We start from the raw sequence: 24,935 nt of genomic DNA, 5'->3' as shown, positions 1-24,935 counted from the left end.
GGGGGAATGGGATTGGCTGACCTTGGGGGTGGGGGAATGGGTAGAGAGATGTTTGGTGGTAGGGGAACGGGATTGGCTGACGTTTGTGGAGTGGGGGAATGGGATTGGCTGACCTTGGGGGTGGGGGAATGGGTAGAGAGATGTTTGGGGGTAGAGGAATGGGATTGGCTGAGGTTTGGGGACGAAGGAGAATGGGATTGGCTGATGTTGAGGGAGGGGAATGGGAAATATCTGCTGAGGTTGACATTATATCGCAGGCAGAGGGGTTATCTCAGCAGTGTGGGAGGCTGCACCGTTATCAAGTGCCCAGTAAATAAAAAGGCTCCGTGCTGCCGCTGTTGGATCCACTGCAGAGAACACAGCTTCAGAATGCCCCTGGTGGAGGCACTCCTCTTCCTAAGTGTGGTCCTGCTGCTGCTCCTTTTCACCCGAAACGCCCAGGACAGGTGGAATACAGCCAGGTTTCCCAAGAGCTTGCCATCGTGGCCACTGATTGGAAGCTTGCTGAGTTTGAGGAGTGATGTCCCACTTCACCTGCAGTTTCTGAAACTCCAGAAATTGTACGGGAGCATCTTCTCTTTGAGGATGGGATCTCAGTATATGGTGGTGATCAACAACTACCAATATGCCAAGGAAGTGTTGCTGAAAAAGAGCAAAGTCTTTGCGGGGAGACCAGACATGGTAAACTTCTCGAATGAGGACGTTATCGTTGCAATAATGTAGTTCACACTGTTGGGTGATTAATGTCGTGGAGGTGCCGCTGTTGGACTGGGGTATGCAAATTTAAAAAGATCACACAACACCAGGTTAGAGTCCAGCGGGTTTATTTGGAAACACTAGCTTGCGAAACGATGCTCCTTCACCAGGGAACTAGTTTCAGCAGCGCTCCGAAAGCTAATATTCCAAATAAACCCTGTTGGACTATAACCTGGAGTTGTGTGATATTTAACAATGCAATTTCGACGTGTAACGAAATTAATTTGCAAACACGCGGTGGCTGTCTTATTGAGTTCTATTTTTGCTGGAAGGCTGAAATTTGCGCAGTGTTCCTTGGCAAAATAAAAACAATGAGACTGCCTTCTGTTGAATTTCAGACGGGGATAAAATCAGAAGATAATGGGATCTGTTTGCTTATTGTCTTGTGGTGATTTTGTGACTGCCTGCATTGATGTTCAGAAGCACAGATCCAACCCCTCAGACATGCCCAAACTCACCATTTCTGGATTTGCTAAGGCTTTTCGTTTTGTTTCTGCAAAATCCTGAAGAACTGGCCATTCGGCAGCACTATCCCCCGAATGTTGTCCGGGAGCCTCCTCCTATTCCTGCCTCTCCCTTTCTCACTCTCCTGTGGATGCCTGTCCGTACAGTCTGGCTTTAGCTGTTTGTCCTTGTGCTTAAAGGTGTTCCAGGCTTCACGATGTGTGAGTAATGCCAGGGAGCAGCGCACGCAAACCACAGCCCATTCACTTGGGGTGAAGTGCACTGCACACCATTATCTTCACGCTTGCCTTCTTGACAAATCCCCACTGCTAAGGTTTTCATCTCCTCACTGTTGACACCTCCTTACATTGTCCATGGCCCCCTCAGTCCAAATTGAACTAATGGGAGGTTTGGATAGCTCTGTTTGATCCCTGCCATCAATTACTAGAAATGAAAGTGGTACATTCTTTTGACTGAACCTGTGGACCATTAAATAGTGAGGAATTTATTCTGGTATGGAACCTGAATTCCATACCTGGTCCAAACAATCCAGAGATGAGTTTAGAATTCCTACAACAAACCTCCAACAGTTCATTCTCTACTCTCTGTTTTCCCACCATCAAAATGTACCTTCTTCCCTCACTCAGTGCCTCCCAGCACATTGAAAATGTCAAACTCCTCATCTTTGAACAGAATTACAACATATGGACCAGAAAGAGGCCATTCGGTCCATCTGTTCTATCCTGTGTTTATTCTCCACATGAGCCTCCTCATAAGCTGCTTTCTCTAATTTTATAACATGTTCCTTTCTCTGACGTGAAACATAGAAACTAGGATGATTTGGAGGTGCCAGTGTTGGACTGGGATAGATAAAGTCAGAAGCCACATGACACCGGGTTACAGTCCAACAGATTTATTTGAAATGTGGACAAAGGGACAGTGCTCTGAAAGCTTGTGATTTCAAATAAACCTGTTCGACCGTAACCTGGTGTCATGTGACTTCTGACATAGCCTACTCCTCTCCTAGTGTCTATCATCTCCAGTAACTTGCTTCAACTAGGCTAAGATTCCGGCAGCTGCCAAGTTGGAAGTTCACCTGTAAGTATTGAGGGGTTCTAAAGAGTGAGATGCCTGTGTTGCTGAAGGCACATTCTGGCCCCAGTCACCCAGTTTATACTTCACAGAACAATCCACGAGGTTGGCTGTTCTCCTTGACACCTTCTCTTGATCAGAGAAGGAACAGCATTTACACAGTTAGATATTGCCTGCCATGCTTTCTGAACCTCTTTATGTGTATCTGACCACAGCACCATGGGTCAGGCAAGGAGCCAGGTTTTGCGTCCACTCCAGCCGGAATGGGGAACTCGGTACCCATGCTGTCCACCCCAGGCACACCGGCAATGTGCACGAGTGTTGTAGCCTGGAGTTGTGAAAAGTGATGGTCATCACTTGGATAAACAGGAGTCTGCCCACTCTTGCTACCAACTATTGGTGTTTGTTGGAAAGATTCACAAGTAGATGTCAGGTCAGATGCATTACGAACCTTGCTCCTTCATTGGCCACCAAGTCCTGGACTGAAACTCAAACCTGGAGTTTCTAGTTCAGAGGTTACCACTGCACCCTGGGATTCCTGGCTTATTGTACAGCGGCGATGTGTGGGAGATCTGTTCAATGCACACAATATTAATAGGCTTAACAAAAAGCCAGCAGCCTTCTTGAGAGGATGACTGCTCCTCTCTCCATGTGCCATATCAGGTTGGCAGTAGATGTAGTTTAGCAGCATCAAAGAAATTCTGTCTCTGAGCAAGATATAATGTTGGACATTTAAGAAAGGCAAATCAGGGCAGGACTTATACACTTGGTGGTAAATTCCTCGGGAGTGTTGTTGAAAGGAGAGACCTTGGATTGCAGATTCATAGTTCCTTAAAAGTGGAGTCGTAGGTAGACAGGATAGTGAAGAAAGCATTGAATGAGCATTGATTATAGGAATTGGGATGTCATGTTGTAGCTGTACAGGACATTGGTGTTGCCACTTTTAGAATATTGTGTTCAATACTGGTCTCTCTCTTATAGGAAGGATGTTGTGCAACTTGAAAGGATTCCGAGAAGGTTTACAAGGATGTTGCCAGGGTTAGAGGATTTATAGAGTCATAGTGATGAACAGCATGGAAACAGACCCTTCGGTCCAACCCGTCCATGCCGACCAGCTATCCCAACCCAACCTAGTCCCACCTGCCTGCACCTGACCCATATCCCACTGAACCTTTCCTATTCTTATATCCATCCAAATGCCTCTTAAATGTTGCAATTGTACCAGCCTCCACCACATCCTCTGGCAACTCATTCCATACACGTACCACCCTCTGTGTGGAAAAAGTTGCCCCTTAGGTCTCTTTTATAACTTTCCCCTCTCACCCTAAACCTATGCCCTCTAGTTCTGGACTCCCCCACCCCAGGGAAAAGATTTTGTCTATTTATCCTATCCATGCCCCTCATAATTTTGTAAACCTCTATAAGGTCACCCCTCATCCTTCGACGCTCCAGGGGAAACAGCCCCAACCTGTTCAGCCTCTCCCTATAGCTCAAAACTTCCAATCCTGGCAGCATCCTTGTAAATCTTTTCTGAACCCTTTCAAGTTTCACAACATCTTTCCGCTAGGAAGGAGTCCAGAATTGCACGCAATATTCCAACAGTGGCCTAACCAATGTCCTGTACAGCCGCAACATAACCTCCCAACTCCTGTATTCAATACTCTGATCAATAAAGGAAAGCATACCAAAAGCCTTTTTCACTATCCTATCAACCTGTGACTCCACTTTCAAGGAGCTATGAACCTGCACTCCAAGGTCTCTTTGTTCAGCAACACTCCCTAGGAACTTACCATTAAGTGTATAAGTCCTGCTAAGATTTGCTTTCCCAAAATGCAGCACCTCGCATTTATTTGAATTAAACTCCATCTGTCACTTCTCAGCCCATTGGCCCATCTGGTCCGGATCCTGCTGTAATTTGAGGTAACCCCCTTCGCTGTCTACTATACCTCCAATTTTGGTGTCATCTGCAAACGTACTAACTGTACCTCTTATGCTCGCATCCAAATAATTTATGTAACAAAAAGTAGAGGACCCACCACCGATCCTTGTGGAACTCCACTGGTCACAGGCCTCCAGTCTGAAAAACAACCCTCCACTACCACCCTCTTCTATCTTTGAGCCAGTTCTGTATCCAAATGGCTAGTTCTCCCTGTATTCCATGAGATCTAACCTTGTTACTCAGTCTCCCATGGGGAACCTTTAAGCTATAGGGAGAGGCTGAATAAGTTGGCACTATTTTCTCTGGAGCGTTCGAGGCTGAGGGGTGACCTTATGGAGGTTTATAGCCATGAGGGGCATGGATAGGGTGAATAGACAAGTTCTTTTCCCTGGGGTAGGGAAATCCAAAATTAGGCGGCATAGGTTTAGGGTGAGAGGGGCAAGATTTAAAAGAGACCTAAGGGGCAACCTTTTCACACAGAGGGTGGTGGGCATTTGGAACGTGTTGCCAGCAGAGGTGATAGAGGCAGGCATGGTAGATTCATTTAAGATGCATCTGGACAGATGCATGAGTAGGTGGGGAGCAGAGGGATACAAACACTCAGGAATTGACTGAAAGGTTTAGACAGTACATTTGGATCAGCTCCGGCTTGGAGGGCCGAAGGGCCTGTTCCTGGGCTGTAAATTTTCTTTATTCTTTGTTCTTTGTGTATGGAATGAGCTGCTAGAGGAAGTGGTGGAGGCTGGTTCAATTAAAAGGCACCTGGATGGGTCTATGAATAGGAGGGTTTGGAGGGATATGAGCCAAATGCTGGCAATTTATTTACGATATGTGCTTGGCATGAACAAGTTGGACGGAAGGGTCTGTTTCTGTGCTGTACTTCTCTAACCCTCTATGCCATTTTAACTTACTTCTTTATTTCTCTATTTCTGTTACTAAGATTTTGTATCTAAGATGGCGGTGTCTGTGGTGACATTGTGCACTTTTCACTGTACTCTTGTAACCTGTATTTAAATACACATGTCTAAATCTAAAACAAATCTAAAAAACACACACACTTGAACAAAACTAAAACCAGTCTCAGTTTGTATTGATGTTAGAAATCACACAACACCAGGTTATCATCCAACAAGTTTACTTGAAATCACAAGCTTTCAGAGCGTTGCTCCTTTGTCAGGTAAAGTCACTTCATCTGATAAAGGAGCAGTGTCCCAAAACTTGTGATTTCAACTAAACCTGTTGGACTATAACCTGGTATCATGTGACTCCTGACATTGTCCATCCCAGTCCAACACCGGCACCTCCACATCGTGTATTAATGTAGCACAGGCTCCCCTAGTGGTCTCAGAGATTACAACACCATCTGGTGGCCCAGAAAGAACCTTGGATGTACAGTAAACTGTGCTCTTCATGTCACAGAATCACATACGTGTTCATAGAGTCATAGAATCATTTAGTACAGAAGAGATCCTTTGGTCCATCGAGTCTGTACCACCAAAACTTTGGTGTTTTGGATCTGATGCCAAGGCATAAAAGCTATGGGGATAGTGAAGACCCCTAATGCTATCCTAACAACCTCTCCACAGCTCCACCCCCCCCACTTATTTCTCAGCCCCCATCCCCCTCCCCACTCCTGATGAAAGGTTAAGCCTGAAATGTTGACTGTTGCTCCTCAGATGCTACCTGACCTGCTGTGTTTTTTCCAGCTATGGGTCGAATAGTTATGTGGTTGGTTGATTTTGACTGGCACAGATGTGATGGGCCAAACGGCCCTTTCCTGTGTTGTTGATCTCTATGACACTAACTATACCCCTATAGATCTTAGTCCAACTTCCACATACAAGGCCTGTAGCCTTGTACAAAGCACAACAGTTGAAGTGCTTATCCAAGTACTTTTTTAATGATTGTGAGGTTTGCTACCCCGCAGACAGCGTATTTCAGACCCCCTCCCCCACTGCATTAATCTCTGGGAGAAACAAAAATACCATGAAGTAGAAGGAGGCCATTCAGCTCATCATACTTGTACTGGCTCATTACCTAGTGAAAATCTCCTGCTATATCCTCATACCCTTGCATATTATTTTTATTGAAATGATCATCCAGAGGCCTCTTGAATGCCTCAATTGATCCTGGCTCCACTGCACTTTCAGGCCCAAGCTACTCACCGAGAGAGAAAGGTTTTTCCTCACTTCACCCTTGCTGCTTTTGCAAACCACCTTAGCTGTACACATTGTTGTTGTTGTTACCTCAAGGAGCAGAAACAGTTACTCTCTGTCTACTCTGGTTCACCTTGCTCCGGTTTTGAAAACCTCTATCAGACCTTCTCTCTGCACTCTTCTCTCCAGGGAGAATAGTCCCAACATCTTCAATTCATTCTCATCACTGAAGTTCCTCATTCTTGTGAACTGCTTGTGCACTTTTCTCTAATGTATTTATATCCTTCCTGTATTGTGGTGCCCACTAATGTATGCAGTATGTTCCAGCTGAGATTGAGCACTTTGTTTAAATTCACCATCACCTCCTTGCTCTTCTGCACTGTGTCCTGACTAATTAACGCAAGAGCATTGTATGCTTTGCTTGTTGTTCACTCCACCTGCCCTGCCATTTCCGGTCATGTGTCCATCTACACCCAGAGTCCCTTGCTCCTGCACCCCACACAGAATTGTAGACCCTATTTTGTATTTCCATTCAATGTTCTTCCCACCAAAACGCATTAGCCGCCACTTATCCACCCACACAACCAACTTGTCTATATCCTTTTGGAGTTCTGCAGTTTTTCTCACAGTTTAAAATTCTTCCAAGTTTCATTTCATCTGCAAACTATGAAATTGTCCCCTGCACACAGAAGATCTAAATCACGATTATATACCACAAAAATCAATGTTAAAAATCACACAACACCAAGTTATAGTCCAACAGGTTTAATTGGAGGCACTAGCTTTCAGAGCACTCCTCTTCAGTTGGTTGTGATATTGTAAAAGGATTAAAGTTGTCACAGTCAGTGACAACTTTTGTCAGTGCCACAACCACCTGATGAAGGAGCGTCGCTCCGAAAGCTGGTGCTTCCAATTAAACCTGTTGGACTATAACCTGGTGTTGTGTGATTTTAAACTTTGTACACCCCAGTCCAACACCGGCATCTCCAAATCATGACAAAAATCAATAGTGACTCCGGGGAAACTCCACTCAGAATCTTCCTTCATCCTGAAAAATATCCATTGTTGATAACTCTGTTTTCTAGGAAAAAGTGAGGACTGCAGATGCTGGAGATCAGAGCTGAAAATGTGTTGCTGGAAAAGCGCAGCAGGTCAGGCGGCGTCCAAGGAGCAGGGGAATCGCGTTTCGGGCATGAGCATGCCCGAAATGTCGATTCTCCTGCTCATTGGATGCTGCCTGACCTGCTGCGCTTTTCCAGCAACACATTTTCAGCTCTGATAACTCTGTTTGCCAACATTCAGCCAATTTTGTATCCATATTGCCATTTGTCCTTTCATTTCATGAGCTATAACTTTCCTCACAAGTCTATTGCGTATCACTGTATCAAACACTTCTGAAAATCCATGTATACCACCAAGTGTTACCCTCATCGAGTCTTTGTTACCTCTTCAAAAATCTATAGCAGGTTCGTTAAACACCATTTTCCCTCCAGAAATCCATGCTGACTCATCCTAATCAACCTAATGGTCACATTTTCCCATCTCTCATTCCTCCTCTCCGGCAGCTCACAAGGTACACAAGGTTTACTTTTGACAACCCAGCACAACCCTCAGCCCTCCCCGGATCATTATAGCACAATGGTTAAATGTTAAAACAAACCTATAATATATTTTCTCTGTTCAGCTGACTAGCAATCTGCTCTCCAGAGATGGGAAAGATATTGCATTTGGAAACTATAGCTCCAGCTGGAAGTTTCACAGGAAGCTGGTTCATTCAGCTATCTACCTGAATGGTGATAGCACTACGTCTTTAGAGAAAATAAGTGAGTATATACAACAGTTGTGATTGGGAAATTCTTTCAGACTCCCCTGATGGTGCAAGGTGTTTAACAGTGAGCGACAGATTCACTGACACAAGTGACGTTCATGATGTTGCTGATTTCCGTGTGGGTTTCTTGATCAAGTCTACACCTTTTTAAAATATTAAGTGGGTCAGACAGTCTTTGATTGTGCACTGTAACAGAAAGACAAAATTTAATGGGAACTTATTGAACTTAAATGAATAAATGATTCCCTAGAGTGATGATGAGTCCTAATCATGAAACTTGACCCATCCTACGTTGAATTAGAGAAAGTTAGACAGAGCTCCTGCTCATTTGTGTTCTCCACAGCTACACGTGAGTATTTGTTTACAATTCATTCATGGGATCACTGGCCAGGGCAGCATTTATTACCCAGAGGGCAGTTAAAGTGTCACCACATCACTGTGAGCAAGAGCAGCTCATCATTAGATATATAATTCCAAATTATTATGGAAGTCAAATTTCACTATCTGCCCTTAGCAGGATTTGAACCCAAGTCCCAAGAACATGAGGGTCTGTGGATTAATAATTTAGCAATAATATCACTAGGTCATAACCTTCCCTTGATAATATGCAAATGAACAACTTCCTGCTCCTGTACTATATAGTGTCAGGTATGAATAACAGCCATTGGCCTGAAACACCAGACAGTAAATAAACAACTGCAGTACAATGTACCTGATGTACTGGCAATATCTTTACAAATTTGGGAGAAAAAGGTGATGGTGTAGTTTAATATAGCAGCCCGAAGCAAAATGAAATTAGTTTTGCAACAAGTGTTCATGTCTGGTGTGCCTTTAGGTCACAAGGGGGAGGCAGGAGTTGCTCACTTGACAGCAACACTGACCTCTCAGACAGAAGGCACTGTGTTCAAGAGCTACTCCAGGACCTGTCAGCCATGGAAGGAATGTCCACGCGATAAGCAGCTTAACAAAATCCTTCCAAGACTCATCAGGTTAGGGTGGATTGGCCAAACTAAACTGTCCACTTTGTCCAGGGATGTGCAGGCTAGGTAGATTAGCAGGATTACAGGGATAAGGTAGGAGGGGTCTGGGTGGAATGCCATTTGTGGGTGGGGGGGGGGGGGTCAGTGCAGACTTGATGGGGTGAATGGCCTGCTTCCACACTGTAGGGGTTGTATGACTCGATCTATGGAGAGAAATGAATGTGAAGAAACAAGTGAGGAGATAGATCCCAAAGTGTCTTCATGAGATGTAACCAGGAATGAAGATGAACAAGATAGAGGAAACAAACAGGAACCAAGAGGAAAGCTAACTCGAGGAAGCTCTCTCTAATGGGATTGCCTTTTGTTTCTTTTCCTTTGTTCATTTTCTTTGTTCAAACCAATCACATTTCCCTTCGTTCCGAAAACATTAGCTCATGTTGTGGCAGTGCTAGTTCAAGTGACCCATTTTCCTCTGTTTTTGGTTTGGGTTGGTGACGAGCAGTTTGCCAAGAAGTTCAATCGGCATGCAGTATGTTTGAACACTTCATTGACTCCCCAGTGGACATAATGCCTGAGGTGACCCGAATGGTCACAAATGTCATCTGCTTGTTGTGCTTCAACTGCAATTATGAGAGAGGAGACCCGGAGTTTCAGAAGATGCTGCAGTACAGCCAAGGCATTGTGGATAATGTCGGAAGGGGTGCTTTAGTAGACATCTTCCCCTGGATGCAGGTACTCAATTCTGAATTGCAACTTCTTTTTGTAACTTCTTAGACTGTTTTGACCCCTAATTGAAATAATCCCTGATGGTGGACAATGTTTGGTAATTCTGATAATGGATAGGATGCAAGAGACTCTGATTGTAAATGATTAATTTCTGATTGCAGACCTGTGGTAATCTCTATCACAGATTGTCTCTCTGTTACTTCCTTCGTAGCTATTTCCCAATGAAGGTCTCAAACTTCTGAAAAAAAGCATTGCAGTCCGAGACAGTATCCTTCAGAAGAAATATGAAGACCACAAGGTATTTTGGTGTGGAGCATAAGCCTTCATCTCACTGATGTAATGGCAGCAGTTGGGTGGATGTGTACTATTGCATGTGGCATGTGTTTTCACATCAGTCAACAAATCGAACACATGGGAGGAGGTGTAAGCATGCCCTCCACCCCTGCACCACAGTTGGAGGGTGGGCTTGCAAATGCAGTGGCTGCATTTCCGAGTTTTGAGGGGATGTAAAGAAAACATTTGTCCACCCAGAGGGTGGTGGGAATCTGGATCTCGCTGCCTGTAAGTGATAGAGGCTGGAACCCTCACAATATTTAAGAAGTATTTAGACGTGCATTTGCAATGTCAAGAGACACAAGGCTAAGGGCCACACGCTGGAAGATGGGATGAGAATAGTTAAAAAAATAAAAACCAAAACAACCGCAGATGCTGGAAATCAGAAACAAAAAACAGAAATTGCCGGAAAAGCTCAGCAGGTCTGGCAGCATCTGTGGAGAGAAATCAGAATAAACATTTCAGGTCGAACTGAAGAAACGTCACTCAACCCGAAATATTAACTCTGACTTCTCTTCACAAATGCTGCCAGACTCGCTGAGCTTTTCCAGCAATTTCTGTTTTTGGTAGAAAGTTTTTAAGTGTTTGTTGTTAACTGGTGCAGAATTGATGGGCTGAAGGGCCTTCTCTTTGACTCTGACCCCATCTCTGTCCCTAAGATCATAACTTATTTTTACTCCCTCACTGTCCCCCCCCCACTGCCCCATCCTTTCAAACACAGCCTCCCCCCCCCACCCCAACCCCTCTGCCCTTGGTGTGGCCTATCAGCCCAGTCCTGCCAATACCACCGACCCCCTTCCCATCCGAGCTCCTCTTCTTCAGCGGCCTTCTGTAGTCTCTGCAGAAGCCACTGCTCCGTCCCTAGCGTAGACATGGGTCAATAAACTCACCAGCAAGGGTTAAAATCCCATGTGGCAGCCACTGTGGTGAGAAGACATCCCTCATTGACTCTTCAGGTGATGGGATGGGAATCTCCATCATGTGGAAATCAGATGCATTGACCTGGTCTGGGCCATTTCATTCCCTCAAAACACTTCCACCCTTCTGTGTGTTGGGCCATGCTGTGTGTTGGGCCATTCTGTGTGATGGTAGTTGATCTGTGAACCAAATAGACCTCTCCACCTTGCTCCCATTTCCACTTGCTCAACAAAATCCTATCAATCTCTGTTCCAAAGTTAACAATTGATTGAGTATCATTTGGTATTTATGAGAAAGAGTTCCAAAACTTTTGCCAGACTTTATACAGCACGTGTTTCTTAATTACACTCTCAAATATAGAAGCATAGGAAACAGGAGCAAGTGTAGGCCACTTGGCCCTTTTTGAGCCTGCTCCATCATTCAAATGATTATGGCTGACCGTCAAACTCAGTTCCCTAGTCCCAGTTGTTCCCCATGCCCTTTCATTCCTTTAACCCGAAGAATGATACCTCATTTCTTCTTGAAAACATTCAATATTTCTATGGCAGAGAAAGGTCTGGCACTAATTTTGTGGACAATATCCCCAGTGTGAGACTCCCCAACCAGCAGGAACTCTCTCTATAATAGCAGTTCCCTTTCATGTTATCAAGACTTCCAAGTAGATTATTCTTTCAGTAAATCCCACCAAACTGCCCCGTCCTATGTAAGTATATTTCCATGTGTAAGTTGTTATTCTCATTTCTGGTTCCCTGATGGTTGGGCATCCAACAGAACAAAGGACATTGAAATCAAAATCTTCAGCTTCCTTGGAAGTGTTTGTCAAGAGCTGGCACAATGCTCCCCAACCAGACACTAAACATTTCCTGCCAATTGTGCTGCCCTTAATGAGAGCAACTGATTCATGACGGTACTGTTTTTATCAAGGGAAGGGCACTCTGTTTGCTATTGGGATTGGTAACTTACTTTCCCATTATCTTACTACTATTAATTAGTACCTTTCGGCATCATTCCAGAATGTGCTCAAGGGACCTGATTGGTTGGTGGTAGTGCCCCTTGCCAAGGAGGTGTATTATAACCTGACTGAACAAGTTGATATTTTTTTAATACAGGTTACAGTGTGAAACACCACCCCTCCTAGGACAGGAAGTGAACACTGAGATTTCCAAGGCTTTGTATAACACCACGTTGCTTACCCAATGGATATATTCCATTCTAATGCTCGTCCTATCACTCAGTTGGCTGGACAGCCGGTGTTATGATGAAAGGTGCCACCGACTATATTCAGGTCCATATGAAGATTCTGCCCTCTCACCCTCACCTGAGGCATAGTCACTCATCGCCAGTCATCTCTCCCTCATGAGAGAGCCGGACCAGGATGACTTTATATTTAGTTATTGTATTATACCCCATTCACCAGGTTTTGTGGTTGAATTTAGGTCCCTCAGACCATACCAACCCTTTGGCTTCCTCAATTGTATTTCCCCACAAACTCCCTTGGAATCCAGTTCATCCCAGTGATCAAAAGCCAAGGCATTGATCTGACCTTTAAACGGTTTTCTCTACTGAATCACTCAAAACCAGGTATTCATCCTGGTGCGATAGTACTTCCTCTGCCATCAGTTCTCATGTTTTCATGAACTACTCACACAGAGAGATGTATAGCACAGAAACAGACCCTTTGGTCCAACTCGTCCAGATATCCCACTTGCCTGCATTTGGTCCACACCCTCATAAACCCTTCTTGTTCATGTAGTCATCCAAATACCTTTTTACATGTTGTGATTGTACCCACCTCCTCTGGCAGCTTATTCCTCACACTCCCCACCCTCTGATTACACCTGTATGTTCTTGCTCTGGGATTTGGGTTTCACTTGAAACTGTGTTTGAGTCTAAAGTTAACTGTCTACCATGTAAAGCTCTCCTCACTCATTCAGCTTGTTCGGCTAAAATAAGCCTAATGTTTTCCTCTTGGTTCCATCCTTTGAGACAGCTGAGCCACATTGAGGCTTTTCTCTGTCCACTTTTGTTCCATGGTGAGCGTCAAAATCAAATCAAGACCTGACCACAATCCATATCTAGGGGGGGGGGGGGTCTTTTATGAACAGCCAATCCCGTATTTAACCTACTCCATCTCACTTTCCAGGCGAATTATAACAGTCACTCTATAAATGATTTGCTGGACATTTTGCTGAAAGCCAAGCACAATGCAGAGAATAATAACAATTCCAAGTATGAGGAGAGACTGACAGATGACCATTTACAAATGACAGTGGCGGATATTTTTGGAGCAGGGGTGGAGACCACAGCTACAACCCTCGCATGGACAATTATTTACCTGCTTCACTATCCTGAGGTGAAATAAACATTTTAAATTAAAATATGCAACAGGGATTACAGAGTTGCAGATCTCCCAGTGGATGGTAAAGCCAATATAACGTTTGGGTAACTTCTACAGTCACAGCTGGGGCTCGATGAAAAAAACTGGGGAGAAATTCATTTTAAAACATTAATACAGAAGAGGTGTCTCCGTCTGCAGCTCCCTTTAATGCTACTCCCAAATTTCTTATCAAATGTCCGAATGGGAAGGTTCTAATCCTTAGGAAAAGTGTTTCTGAAAGTAACGTAAAATGTATTTTAATGTGGATGTTTTATTCCCCCATAAATTGACTGTGAAATTAGCCATTCATTACTTAACTACATGAACTTATATTCAAAAGCACAGCCACATATAGAAACGCACATATAAACACTGAAATATGCACTTGTGTACACTCACAGTTACGCAAGCATACACATACTCACTGACACGCACCTACACGCACATGCAAACAAATACAGGAGATACACAAACAGGCACCTACAGACAGACACATATGCACACAACCCCATGTACATACACAGGCACACATATATCACAAGTACAATCCTCTACAGACAGACTCACATGCACCCAATCACACATACAGTCACCCATATACTGACAGATACACACATGCATACAATCACACATACACTCACCAATAACAGGCAGACGTACATGTGCACACAAACACACATACAAACATGTTTCCCATGGAATGTGTCTTGGAGAATATGTTGTTTCATAATAATAGTTGGGGGAAAGTGAGGACTGCAGATGTTGGAGATCAGTGTTGAAACGTGTGGTGCTGGAAAAGCATAGCAGGTCAGGCAGCATCCGAGGAGCAGGAAGATGAAGATGAAGAGCTTATGCTTGAAGCATCAACTCACCTGCTGCTCGGATGTTGCCTGACCGGCTGTGCTTTTCCAGCATCACAGTTTTTGACACATATGTGGGCGGCACGGTGGCACAGTGGTTAGCACTGTTGCCTCACAGCGCCAGAGACCCGGGTTCAATTCCCGACTCAGGCGACTGACTGTGTGGAGTTTGCACGTTCTCCCCGTGTCTGCGTGGGTTTCCTCCGGGTGCTCCGGTTTCCTCCCACAGTCCAAAGATGTGCGGGTCAGGTGAATTGGCCATGCTAAATTGCCCGTAGTGTTAGGTAAGGGGTAAATGTAGGGGTATGGGTGGGTTGCACTTTGGCAGGGCGGTGTGGACTTGTTGGGCCGAAGGGCCTGTTTCCACACTGTAAGTAATCTAATCTGTAATCTAATCTAATAATAGTAGATGCCTACTTCAGAAGTCCTTCACTAGAAGTAAAAATCATTATAGAATACCTTGTAAAAGGTACTGTTTGGTCGTCGTTTGTTTCATGTCAGTTGGTATTTAAACCAGTAAGACAGCTGAACAATGTAACCCATTGTTTACACCACAGGTACAGAAAAAAATACATGAGGAAATTGATAGCCAAATTGGATTAAACAGGACTCCACAACTGAGTGATAGAAGCAACTTGCACTTTCTCAGTGCAACTATCAGTGAAATTTTGCGGATCCAGCCTGTTTCCCCTCTGCTAATTCCACATGTGGCTATGGCAGATTCCAGGTAAACACCTCTTCAGTTCTTTACTGGGAACACAGGAACAGGTGGATGTCTGTCAGCCCCTTGAATATGTTCTACCATCTAACTTGATCCTTGCAGGTCTGTAACTTGAATTATTCTGGTTGGCTTCATATCCCCTGAGTGCCCCTAACGAAGAAACATGTATCATTTTCAGTTTTAAAATCTCAGTTTGCTGGTGAGTGGCAGATGGAGTTTAATTCAGATAAATGCGAGGTGCTAAGCAAATCTTAGCAGGACTTATAGACTTAATGGTAAGGTCCTAGGGAGTGTTGCTGAACAAAGAGACCTTGGAGTGCAGGTTCATAGCTCCTTGAAAGTGGAGTCGCAGTTGGATAGGATGGTAAAGAAGGCGTTTAGTATGCTTTCCTTTATTGGTCAGAAGTATTGAGTACAGGAGTTGGGAGGTCATGTTGCGGCTGTACAGGACATTGGTTAGGCCACTGTTGGAATATTGCATGCAATTCTGGACTCCTTCCTAGCGGAAAGATGTTGTGAAACTTGAAAGGGTTCAGAAAAGATTTACAAGGATGCTGCCAGGGTTGAAGGATTTGAACTATAGGGAAAGGCTGAACAGGTTGGGGCTGTTTTCCCTGGAGCGTCGGAGGCTGAGGGGTAACCTTATGGAGGTTTACAAGATTATGAGGGGCATGGATAGGATAAATAGGCAAAGTCTTTTCCCTGGGGTCGGAGAGTCCAGAACTAGAGGGCATAGGTTTAGGATGAGAGGGGAAAGATATAAAAGAGACCTAAGGGGCAACTTTTTCACGCAGAGGGTGGTACGTGTATGGAATGAGCTGCCAGAGGAAGTGATGGAGTCAGGTATAATTGCAACATTTAAGAGGCATTTGGATGGGTATATGAATAGGAAGGGTTGGGAGGGATACGGGCCGGGTGCTGGCAGGTGGGACTAGATTGGGTTGGGATATCTGGCGTGGACGGGTTGGACCGAAGGGTCTGTTTCCATGCTGTACATCTCTATGACTTTGAGAGTCCCACTGTGTTATGAATGAAGAACTACTTCCTGCCATCAGTACTGAGTGACCTGACTTTCATCTGCCTGTAAACTTGGGTGAACGATACACAATACTCCCATACTCCCATTCCTTTCTATGGGGTGGGAGGTCCAGCGCAGTTGGCTAGAATGCATTGCATCATCATCATCATCATCTCCATCATCAATGGGGGTCCTCACAGACGAGGATGACTCTCAGGGTGAGTCTGTACGTGGCTGCACAAACCAATGGGGTTACCCCAGCCTCTGTTACAATGGGGACAGGTGGTGGTCATGGGAAGGGGTGGGTGTGGCAGCGCATTCCTTTCCCTGTTTTCCCTCGGCTCCTGCTATTTCCCTGACGGCGATTCTCCAGGTGCTCCTCCCCCACTTCGGACAGTTTTGGGCCAGTGATTCCCAGGTGTCTGTGAAATGCTGCACTTCCCCAGTGAGGCCTGGAGGGTATCCCTGAAGTGCTTCCTCCGTCCGCCTGGAACCCGCCTGCCGTTTCGGAGCTGGGAGGAATCTTGTGTTGGTCACGTGGACAATGTGTCCAGCCCATCGTAGCTGCTCTGGTGGGATGGGGGGGTGGGGTGGGGATGAGTGCCTCGATGCTGGGGATATTGACCTGGTCGAGGACGTTGGTGCTACTGCTGGTCTGCCTTCCCAGAGGATTCGCAGGATTTTGCACAGACAGCGTTGGTGGGACTGCTCCAAGGTGTCTGTGGTAGACAGTCCACATCTCAGAGCCAGATAGGAAGGCGAGAAATGCACAGCAGAATACTGTCAACACCACCAGCTCACTACTAGGGATCATTCTCCTCACCTTGATCTGTATAGCATGGCATAAGCTCTGATTAGGATAGTGAGGCTGCTACACCAGACTAGAGAGAACGAGAGAAAAAGAGAGAGGTTCCTTCATGTTAACCACTGAGGAAATGTAGCAAACTGTCATTTGGTCATACCAGAACATGAGTACTGCTGAAAGACAGCTCTTCGAAGTTTTTCATCTGACACACATCAGGGTAGTTCACAAGAAATGCCAATGAAAAATTAGAGCAGCCTCTGAAGATTACACTGACAGCCCAGGTAAGATTTCAATCAGACATGAAATATGGTGCACTTATGCATACTGGAAGCCACATGTGTTATTCCAGATGAAAACAAAGAAGTGCACTTCTTCCACCTCAACGAGAACAGGTGACCATTCTCTGGTTCATCCTTCAGGACAGGCAGAACCATCCTGCCTGGCTCAAAAGTGATAAAACTAAGCAGTTAACTGTCAGTCATTCTGTAACTGATGCACTCTCCAGAACAATCTCTACCAATCAGAATCCACTTGCCAACCCATCAGCCCTCGTTTTCTCATTTAAAAGGGTTGATTCCATTTAGCTTGGTATTCTTGCAAAGTGTCCTGAAGAATGCAAGTTAAAAAGCAGTGTCCTTTTTTTTAAGCAACACTCCAATGCAAAACGCTAAGGCTCTAGCACTGATCCCTGGGTTACCACTAGTCTCATTCTGCCAATTAGAGCTGTACACTGAGGGTTAAGATGCAAAAGGAGACTATTCAACACAAATGTGCTAACACAAGTTCTCTACAAGAGGAATTCAGCTCATCCAAACCCCTTACCTTTTCCCTGTAGCCCTGCAAATATTTTCTCTTCAGAAAGTTATCCAATTCTTCTTTGAAAGCTGCAATTGAATACGTAGCCACATAGTGTTAGGCATTACATTCCAGATCCAAAGCAGCCAATGTGCAAACCATCTTTGCTCATCTTGTGCCTGGTCCTTTTGCCAATCAGCTGAAATTGGTGAACTTCAGTTCTGTACCTCCCACCTCCCTATCTGCTGTCTCCAGCCCCTACATGATTTTGAACATCTCTGTCTGGGGTATACCTGGACTTGTCAATATGTTTAAATCTTCCAGTAATTCTTTAAGTTCCAAAACTGGCTATGTAAAGCTAAATGAACTGGACAATTGGACACTTTTAAATCTCAATAATGTTGCTGCCTGATATTCAGGCAGTCTCTGGGTAGAGAACAGGCTCTGTTCACAAGTTGATTTGTGTGCAAGTTGGAACGCAATGCAGAACAATGTAAAAGAGCCTTTTAGAGGTACAGAAAATGTTTGTATTTAGGATCTTTAAAATTAAACCCCGTATGAGATCACCTTCATAAGTCAGACTTCCATAATTCGGAGAGCCTTGTTTTCTGAAAGCCTAAAAATAGTCCAAAAACAAGGGGATGTATTGCACTAGGAAAGTAAACAAAACTAATAAGCTTCCTGTTGCAAACGCAATATAAAGATATTTTTCTGTTAACCGCATAGATAAATGCTAAGAGTAGGTCACTATTGCAGAAGAACTTGCTGATGTTTTTGTTGAAAGAAAATTTTCACAGAAGTAACCAACATTTATCAATCTCTACTTTAAAATGATATTATGAAAATGGTGTTTATATATGTAGCGAAATCATAACCTCTTCTTTCCAAGAGGCTGTCATTTAAAACAAAATTCTGAGCCTTTGAGATAGAATTTTAACACCAATTGCAATTTCTTGATTTCCAGTATTGATGAGTACACAGTCCCCAAAGGTACCCATGTTATTGTTAACCTCTGGGCAATTCATCACGATAAAGATGAATGGCGAAATCCAGATAACTTCGATCCAGGTGAGAGTTCTGTGCGAGACGGTAATCTCAGCATAACGATCCAAAGATCCATCTTGACACGTGGGCTCAGCTAGAGATAATGTTCGATAAATGAATCTGCAAGTGAAAGATAGCCTCTGTAATAGAGACCATGAAAGTGTCACGATTGTTGTAAAAACCCACCAGGCTCGCTAATCCCCTTTTCGGAAATCTGTCGTCCTTACCTGTTCTGGCTTAGGTGTGATTCCAGAGCCACAGCAATATGGCTGACTCCCATCAGCCCTTGGAAGTAGCTCCACAAGCCACTTTGTTCAATGGCAGTTAGCGCTGGGCAAAAAACACTGGTCTTGCCAGTAATGCCCACAATCCCTGAAGAAAAAAGCATCAAGTTCTCCCATCTCCAACCTGAATCGCCGTTCCTGTTTTTTGTTTTGAACAAGTGAGGCAATGATTCAGATCTTGCCATTTCTGCTGGACCGACCTTTTATTTCTTGTCCATTGGCCACCTCTTTCTTTCCTTACACCCTTATCATCATCATCATCCCTCCTTAATCTCACCTGCTTCCCATCCAGCCACAGAACTTTCCTTTTTATTGTTTCCTCCATGTCGTTTTTATTCATTCACTGGATGTGGGTGTCGCTGGCTGGGCCCAGCATTTATTACCCATCCCTAGTTGCCCCTTGAGAAGGTGGGGGTAAGCTGCAGTCCACCTGCTGTGGGTTGACCCACAATATTGTTGTGGCCAGGAATTCCAGGATTTTGACCCAGCGACAGTGAAGGAAGGGGTGATATATTTCCAAGTCAGGATGGTGAATGGCTTGGAGGGGAATTTGCAGGGGGTGGTGTTCCCATCTATCTATTGCCCTTGACCTTTTAGGTGGAAGTAGACATGAGTTTGGGAGCCGCTGTCTGAGGATCTTCAGTGAATTTCGGCAGTGCATCTTGTAGAAAATTCCTTCCTGTCTGCCCTATCTTTGCCCCTCACTATTTTATACATCTCAATCATGTCTTCCTTACATGGTCCTATCGTTCCTCATGTATTTACTCTGCCCTGCCCTAGTGCATCATCCCACACATATCTGGACTGAATTTCGTTTGCCACCAATTACCCCATCTACATCCTCCCATTATCTAAGGTTATCCTCACTGTCTAGCACCCCACCAATTGTCATGCCTTCCTACATTCCAGTGTAAACAGTTTCTATACACCAAAACCAATAAGGGCCCAAAGACTAATCACTGTAGGTATTAGACACAGGCTTTCAGTCACACAAACACCCCTCAACCATCACCCACTTGGCCAATTTTAGATTCGATTGACCAAATGTCCAGGTATCCCCTGAGGTCTTACCTTTACTGTCTATCTGCCATGTGGGAAGCTCTCAGAGACCTTGCTGAAATCTGAGTAGACAACGTAGAATGCCCACACCTGCACAACTGGTCACCTTTTGAAAAATTCAGTCAGGTTGGTTAGACATGCCTTAACAAGGCTGCATTGACAGTGCTACAACATGGGTAAACCCCCGTGCTTGATGTAAACCAGCAACACAGAAAAGATTTATTCCGTGCAGTAATCTGTGAAAATCCGAGAGGCCAAGAACTATTTAAAGGAAAAATTAACAACTTTATTTCTTAAAGTATGACAGAGGATAATTAACTATCAACGATTTACAACTCCTTCCTCTAATCTATCTTTTACTTTCCCTTCTATGATGCTAGTCTGATAAAACCCCAGTTGAGATTTACTGAAAAATTTCAAATTTCAAAACCAGCCAGCTGTGGAATCTTCTCGTTGCAGATTTGCTCTCTGGTTCAGTGTCAATGTTTTTCTCTGTGCAAACTCCTTCTCTAGACAGGTACCTCACAGACAGTTCTGACTAGCAGCCTACATCTATTGGTCATTGGCAGTTCTCCCCCCAACTGTTCAATTTTTCCCAGTCTTATACCCCCAAAGCATCAGATTGTGTTATTGGCTTTTAATATTGTCCATATACTCAATTAAAATTTGATTGGAGCTTGGTTTTTTTGGGGGGTATCATTTAAACTGATTGGCTGAATTCAAATTTGTTTTTGTCTCCTGGCAACCAGCTACACTAGCTGCTGGAACACATGTTCCATTGTATCTTGTTGAGAACACTTGGTGATGTTAGGTAGTTCAGCTAGCTTTTAACTCTTTTAAAAGTACAGTACACCCACACCTTCATAACAACAGTTCTTCATTAATCCCTGCCTCTCCAAGTGCAGATTAATTCTGTCCCTCAGAATTACTTGCAGTAATTTCCCCCACCATCGAGGTTAGGCTGTCTGGCCTGTACTTCCCTGGTTTGTCCCTTGTTCCCTTCTTGAATAAAGTACAACATTTACTGTCCTCAGTCCTCTGGCCATTCTTCTTTGGCCAGAGAAGAATTGGAAATTATTACCCTCCTTTCTCCTCCCTTGCTTCACTCAACAGTCTGGGAGATGTATCAGGCAGAAGGGGGTACTGCAGATGCTGGAGATTAGAATCAAGATTAGAGTGGTGCTGGAAAAGCACAGCAGGTCAGGCAGCATCCGAGGAGCAGGAAAATCAATGCTTCGGGCCGAAGCCCTTCATCAGGAATGAGGCTGGGAGCCTTTGGGGTGGAGAGATAAATGGGAGGGGGGTGGGGGTGGGGCTGGGGCAAAGGTAGCTGAGAGTGCAATAGGTGGATGGAGGTGGGGGTAAAGGTGATAGGTTGGAGGGGAGGGTGGAGTGGATAGGTGGGAAGGGAGATTGGCAGCTAGGACAGGTCATGAGGACGGTGCTCAGCTGGAAGGTTGGAACTGGGGTGAGGTGGGGGGAGGGGAAATGAGAAAACTGGTGATGTCCACATTGATGCCCTGTGGTTGAAGTGTTCCAAGGCGGAAGATGAGCAGTTCTTCCTCCAGGCGTTGGGTGGTGAGGAAACGGCGGTGGAGGAGGCCCAGGACCTGCATGTCCTCGGCAGAGTGGGAGGGAGAGTTGAAATGTTGGGCCACAGGGCGATGTGGTTGATTGGTGCGGGTGTCCCGGAGATGTTCCATAAAGTGCTCTGCTAGGAGGCGTCCAGTCTCACCAATGTAGAGGAGATCGCATTGGGAGCAACAGATACAATAAATGATATTGGTGGATGTGCAAGTAAAACTTGATGGATGTGGAAGGCTCCTTTGGGGCCTTGGATGGAAGTGAGGGAGGAGGTGGGGGCACAGGTTTTGCAATTCCTGTGGTGGCAGGGGAAGGTGCCAGGAGGGGAGGGGGCTTGTTAGGGGGTGTGGACGGTCTTAGCGGAAAGCGGATGGGGCGGAAAGGGAAATGTATTCCTGGTGGTGGGGTCCGTTTGTAGTTGGCGGAACTGTTGGTGGATGATGCAATTTATGCGGAGGTTGGTGGGCTGCAAGGTGAGGACCAGGGGGGTTCTGTCTGTCCTTGGGAGATATTTCATCCGGCCCTGGAGATATATCGACTTTTAAACCACTCCGAACCTCCTCTCTGTCTATCCTAACTTCTTTAAGTATTTCACAGACCCTCCTCGGATTTCTATATCCACATCGTTCCTCTCCCTTATCAATACCAACACAAACTATTGATTTAGAACTCTGTCCTTTAAAACTGTCATCCAGAGATGCTCTCGATCTCCCTCAGTTTTTGATTGATAAGGCAGCCAAAGGTTATGGGGAGAAGGGGAGGAGAATGGGGTTGAGAAACGTATTAGCTGTGATCAAATAGTGGAGCAGACTTGATGGGCCAAATGGCCTAATTCTACTCCAATACGTGATGGTCTTAAGCGTCAACCACATTGCTGTGGGTCTGGAGTCACATGTAGGCCAGACCAGGTAAGGATGGCAGTTTCCTTCCCTAAAGGACATTAGTGAGCCAGATGGGGTTTCCCATCAATGCTGTCATGATCATGATTACACTCTGAATTCCAGATTTTTATTGACTTCAAACACCACCATCCACCTTGGCTGGCTTTGAGGATGGATTCCCCAGAACATTACCTGGGTCAGCTGGGTGAATTTTTACAATGATTGACAATGGTCACCCTCACTGAGACTGCCTCTCAGCTGCAGAGTTGAATTTAAATTCCCCCAGGCTGCTGTGGTGGGAGGTGACAGTGTCAGCCTGGCTTTCTGCATCCCTTGCTCAGTGACGCTTATCACCACAACATCACCTTCTCACTGGATGAAAATCAGTCTTTATACACATGGTGGGGGATTATGGTGTGGAGTTTGCTCCATATCAGAATTGTGGAAGTGAGGACCATCAATCATTTCAAGAGGAAATTGAATGAATACTTGTGTGAAATAAACTTGCAAGGGGTTTGTAGAGAGTGGGATTGTTCTACAAGGGGCTGGTTTGGATACATAGAATCCCTACCATGTGGAAACAGGCCCTTCAGCCCAACAAGTCCACACCAACCCTCTGTAGAGTAACCCACCCAGATCCGTTCCCCTACTCTATATTTACACCTGACTAATGCACCTAACCTACACATCCCTGAACAATTTAGCATGGCCTATTCACATCTTTGGATTGTGGGAGGAAACCAGAACACCAGGAGGAAACCCACTCAGACACGGGGAGAATGTGCAAACTCCACACAGTCAGTTACCAGAGGCTGGAATCGAACCTGGGTCCCTGGGCACACTGAGGCAGCAGTGCTAACCACTGTGCCACCCCAATACAATAGGCTGAATGTTCACCTTCTTCATCGTGTTGACTATGAAACTTAAAAGAACCTCTTTTATTCTGTATTCCAGGCCGATTCCTGGATGAAAATGGGAAACACATTTATTCACCTTCCCTGAGTTACATGCCGTTTGGTGCCGGGGTCAGGGCTTGTCTTGGAGAGATGTTGGCCAGGATGGAGATCTTCCTCTTCTTGTCTTGGTTTCTTCAGCGATTCAGGGTCAGCGTTCCTCCAGGTCACCCCCTGCCAGATTTGGGAGGAAACGCTGGGATTATCCTTCAAGCAGAAAAGTTCAAAGTCCAGCTCCAGCTCTGGAACGCCTGGGAAAATAGGGAGTAACCCGACTGAAGGACAAATTGTTGCTCCAGCTGCAAGCACTCTTCATGACGCAGCTCACTGTGATAGGGCATTGCAATGAATTGGAAACCTGAGCACCCCGAGGGACCACGCCTGAGCAGCCCCAAGGGATTACTCCTGAGCAGCCCCAAGGGATCACTCCTGAGTAGCCCGAGGAATCACTCCTGAGCAACCTCAATGTATTACTCCTGAGCAGCCCCAATGTATTACTCCTGAGCAGCCCCAAGGGATTACTCCTGAGCAGCCCCAAGGGATTACTCCTGAGCAGCCCCAAGGGATTACTCCTGAGCAGCGCCAAGGGATTATTCCTGAGCAACCCCAAGGGATCACTCCTGAGCAGCCTCAATGTATTACTCCTGAGCAGCCCCAATGTAATACTCCTGAGCAGCCCCAAGGGATTACTCCTGAGCAGCCCAAGGGATCACGCCTGAGCAGCCTCAATGTATTACTCCTGAGCAGCCCCAAAGGATTACTCCTGAGCAGCCCCAAGGGATCAACCTGAACAGCCCAAAGGGATTACTCCTGAGCACCTCAAGGGATTACTCCTGAGCACCCACAATGTATTACTCCTGACCAGCCCCAAGGGATTACTCCTGAGCAGCCCGAGGGGATTACTCCTGAGCACCTCAAGGGATTACTCCTGAGCAGCCCGAAGGGATTACTCCTGAGCACCTCAAGGGATTACTCCTGAGCAGCCCGAAGGGATTACTCCTGAGCAGCCACAATGTATTACTCCTGAGCAGCCTGAGGGATCACTCCTGAGCAGCCCCAAGGAGTAACTCCTGAGCACCTCAAGGGATTACTCCTGAGCAGCCTGAGGGATCACTCCTGAGCAACCCCAAGGGATTACTCCTGAGCAACCCCAAGGGATTACTCTTGAGAACCCCGATGTATTACTCCGGAGCAGCCCCAAGAGATTACTCCTGAGCAGCCCCAAGGGATTACTCCTGAGCAGCCCCAAGGGATTACTCTTGAGAACCCCGATGTATTACTCCGGAGCAGCCCCAAGGGATTACTCCTGAGCAGCCCCAAGGGATTACTCCTGACCACCCCAAGGGATTACTCCTGAGCACCCCCAAGGGATTACTCCTGAG

The 24,935-nt window shown here is 45.4% G+C and overlaps 1 protein-coding gene across 1 annotated transcript; it reads left to right on the top strand.

The window, feature by feature from the left end:
* The first annotated feature begins 337 nt into the window (after positions 1-337).
* On the top strand, positions 338-24,235 carry cyp17a1 (cytochrome P450, family 17, subfamily A, polypeptide 1). Its single transcript, XM_043713043.2, has 8 exons — positions 338-681; positions 8,072-8,210; positions 9,698-9,927; positions 10,133-10,219; positions 13,316-13,525; positions 14,967-15,136; positions 18,713-18,816; positions 23,555-24,235. The coding sequence occupies exons 1-8, from the start codon at positions 370-372 to the stop codon at positions 23,821-23,823; spliced, it is 1,521 nt and encodes a 506-aa protein (XP_043568978.2). The 5' UTR covers positions 338-369; the 3' UTR covers positions 23,824-24,235.
* Positions 24,236-24,935: the final 700 nt, after the last annotated feature.

This window comes from Chiloscyllium plagiosum, unplaced genomic scaffold, assembly GCF_037043375.1.
Source record: "Chiloscyllium plagiosum isolate Xiang-an unplaced genomic scaffold, Cpla_swu_hap1 HiC_scaffold_22, whole genome shotgun sequence".
Taxonomy (NCBI): Eukaryota; Metazoa; Chordata; class Chondrichthyes; order Orectolobiformes; family Hemiscylliidae; genus Chiloscyllium; species Chiloscyllium plagiosum.
Note: the sequence above shows the minus strand (reverse complement) of the source record. Positions and strands in the feature narration are given on the sequence as shown.